Source organism: Pinus tabuliformis, chromosome 9, assembly GCF_031772625.1.
Source record: "Pinus tabuliformis cultivar Carrire ecotype Pingquan chromosome 9, CPIR1, whole genome shotgun sequence".
NCBI lineage: Eukaryota > Viridiplantae > Streptophyta > Pinopsida > Pinales > Pinaceae > Pinus > Pinus tabuliformis.
In genome coordinates this window covers 682,160,683-682,164,381 of record NC_142307.1, presented here as the reverse complement: position 1 = coordinate 682,164,381, position 3,699 = coordinate 682,160,683, and the positions used below count along the sequence as shown (strand labels likewise).

Here is a 3,699-nt window from a genome sequence, read left to right as displayed (position 1 = left end):
TAATGTGCGAGACATTGAAACGCTGCTGGATAATAGAGTGACAATGATGAATATATTAAATTGTGGTCCTCTTTATCTTGCCCTCGTGACCACATCGAGATATGGGCTTGGGTCAACATAAATCGCTCTCCACAAGGGACACTGCAGTTGGTGGCGTAAAAATGTAATAAAAGCTTTTCTAACCCATAATTGGAAATGAATAAGTTATTAATATGGTCGATACATTAGGATAATGGAATCAAGTTCATAATTGTGATCAGGCAAATATTATAATAAATGAAGATTAGAGGCAAATATTGTAATAAATGAAGATAAGTTGCATGAATGATATTTTTATACTTTTTTTATGAAAGAAAAATTAATATATATTTTAAAATTATAATAAAATTTTGAATTAAAATTATGTTTTAATATTTAATTTTTTTCTATCATTTTTATTATTTTTAAAAATCAAGGAAAAGCCAATATATAATTTAGTTAGAATATGATCAAACTGAATTTTTATTTCTATGTGTTACAGTGTCTAGTCTATCCGGGAATTGTCTTAATCACAAAAAGGTGTCGGAATTTAGGCAAAAAAATTTCAAAAAAACTTGCAATGTTTGAATCTTATTTTTGATGGTGGAAATAGATTCAGCACCATCCAAAAACCTCTAAAACACTTAAAATATTGAAATTTAACAGCTATAATTTGGATTTAGAAAAATTCTTTCTGAATTTTATTAAAATATAATCAAATTTTCTATAATTTTCAAAATAAATCTAATTAAACTACACATTCCCAAATAAAATAAAAACTAAACTTATTTCTCGGACTCCTAAACTGTCCTAATAATAAAAATAAAGATATTTTAACTTGATTCCTGGAAATTCCATCCATCGAAATAAAGATGACTTACTTACTGTGAGTAAATTGTTTTACCATCGACTTTATTGAGGAATCATGTAAAAATGTCCTCGACATTTTGATTTGATTCCTGAAAATTCCCAACAATCGAAATCAAGATGACTTACTATGAGTAAATTGTTTTACAATCGACTTTATCGAGGAATCATGTAAAAATGTCTGCTTTCTTTCCTTCCTTCCGTACTTTTCTCCGGTGTATATCCCTATTATATTCACACTCTGGTTGTTCTGGTTGTTATTATATTCTCTATACTCTGTAATATCCTGCTTCCCTTATTGGATATTCCGTTCCATTTCCTCTGCTATCCATTTCGCTGTTGGCGCGTCCTGCTTATTCTTATTTTCATACTGTCATTCCCTTATTGGGTATTCTGTGCCAATCTTCTTCGCTGTCCTGCTCTGATCTCACTCAGTGTTGGCGCAGGCAATGGATATTGTAACCGGCACCGCAGGCAACACCATTAGCAGCGTTATTATCATTCTTGTCATCCAACAACTCATCCAACAGATAAACGACGTAATTCACTTGGATGAAAATTCTCGGCTTCTCCAGGAGCAGTTATGGCGTATGAAGAGCTTCTTAGATTATATTAATGCTCTATTCCGAGATCAGCAGAGGGAGGTCCCCATTTCTCTGAATAATCGATTGCTAAGGATGCAAGCCGCTGTTGAAAAGGGCAAAGAGTTGATCCAGCAATCACTACGCCCCTGGTCGCAGCAGTGTATTGACTGCCTCGTTTGCAAGCCCAGAATGTCTACACAGATACGAGAGTGGAAAACGACTTGTTCTGATTTCTTTGATGACCTTCAGGCAGACCTTTTAATGATGAACAATGCTTACCAGATTGTGCAGGCGGCACAACAACAGGCAGACGTACTACTTCAAGACCAACCAGACACCGGATTGGTAGGGTTGGAAATTAGAGATGCCGAGATACAGGTTTTGGGTTGGCTGACGGGAGCTTCCCACGCCCAAATTCATACAATTGGTGTATACGGCATGGGTGGTGTGGGTAAAACGGCGTTCCTGAAAAAAGTCTACAACACCATCAAGGTTAGTCACATTTTTGATCATATGATTTGGGTTACAGTTGCTCGATTTCCAATTGAACAGATACAAAATGATATTGCTTCTGCACTTCATTTAGATGTAGCAAACTATTCTACTGATGTGCGGAAGATGAAATTGTCTGCCTACCTCAAGACGAATAGATTTCTTCTGATTTTAGATGACATGTGGAGTGGACTCAATTTGAAAGAACTAGGGGTAGAATTTGTCACTGGCAAGGGTAGCAAACTTGTATTCTCTACTCGAAATAGAGATCTGATTGCAGAAATGGACGCAGAAATGTCCATAGAAATACGGCCTCTACCAACAGACGAGGCGTGGGACCTGTTTTGCAGAGTAGCCTTCAAAGACGGCCATGTTCCAGTGGACATAGAGCAAATTGCCAGAGAAGTCTCCAGCGAATGTAAAGGTTTGCCATTGGCGATAAATGTAATAGCCTCAACAATGAAGAGAACCACAGCTGTAAATGACTGGAAATTTGCTTTAACCCAAATGCAAAAGGTGGACCCAAATTTTCCAATTTGTCATCCGAGAATTGAAAAAGATTTGTATCGGCGATTGAGATGGAGTTATGATGCTTTGCGCTCCGCTGATTTGAAAAACTGCTTTCTTTACTGTGCCATGTTTGAGGAAGATGCACGAATTCCTGTAGAGGGTTTGGTGCGAATGTGGATCTCAGAAGGTCTGGTCAAGACCAACGATGGGGACTACGACTATTTACTGGACACTGGGTGCAGGTATGTAAAGTTGCTTATCGATCGTTCCTTGGTGAATGAAGAGGTTGATGAAATCGATGAACTTAATGTGCGCTATATTTATGTTCACGATGTTCTCCGCGATATGGGGATTTATATCGGTGAGAAAGAGGAAAATTATGCATTTAGGGCAGGTCACAGGCTTCAACGTTTCCCCGACATGGAGGCATGTGCCGATTGCACACGGATATCACTTCGCAACAACAATATTACATCTCTTCCGACGAATGAATTTAGATGTCCAAAATTAGTTTCTCTAATGTTAGGAGAAAATATATATTTGAGAGAAATTCCACAAGGCTTTTTCCTTAATTTCATCAATTTGAAGGTATTAGACCTATCTCTATTACCGTTAAAATCATTGCCAGCATCACTGTGGCAATTGATACACCTTGAGTTTCTTGACTTAGGGAATACTCAGATTCAGAGCATTCCTGAAGACATAGGCAATCTTGTTCGCCTTCAATTCTTGAGTATTTGTAACTGTGCCTCTTTGATATCATTGCCGAGTGAAATAGGGAAACTTACACATCTGAAGCATCTGGATATTAGGTGCTGTTACCGCTTGGTGCCGCTTCCACATGACATTAAAGTACTTTTAAAGTGCAAGATTATAGAGACTCCATCGTCCGAGGATCGGATGGTGGACAGTGATGAACTCACTTAGCACGATGCCAGAAAATTCATGTAATCTCTGTCTCGGATATCTGAACTTTGCATGCATATATTATTTGTTTAAGTAACCTGTGCATGGGAAAGAGTTGTGATTTTATCAATTCGTTCTTTCTATTATATAATTTATAATATTTTTATATTTAAAATTTAGCATTTAATTCTAATTTTACTTCAATACAAAAATAATCTTCTATCAGGTTTTTAAAACTTTTACCATATTATTTTAATAATAAATTATTTCTCGTATAAAATAATATAATATATTTACTAATGATGTGCAAATGTCATGTTTT

General features: G+C 36.3%; 1 protein-coding gene across 1 annotated transcript; it reads left to right on the top strand.

Moving 5' to 3' along the window:
• The first annotated feature begins 1,153 nt into the window (after positions 1 to 1,153).
• Positions 1,154 to 3,443, top strand: LOC149150501 (putative disease resistance protein At5g63020). Its single transcript, XM_089441136.1, has one exon. The coding sequence runs from the start codon at positions 1,335 to 1,337 to the stop codon at positions 3,396 to 3,398; it is 2,064 nt and encodes a 687-aa protein (XP_089297262.1). The 5' UTR covers positions 1,154 to 1,334; the 3' UTR covers positions 3,399 to 3,443.
• Positions 3,444 to 3,699: the final 256 nt, after the last annotated feature.

Bases quoted from the DNA above. Each gene is read 5' to 3' on its own strand.
- LOC149150501 (XM_089441136.1), top strand. From the start codon at position 1,335: ATGGATATTGTAACCGGCACCGCAGGCAACACCATTAGCAGCGTTATT.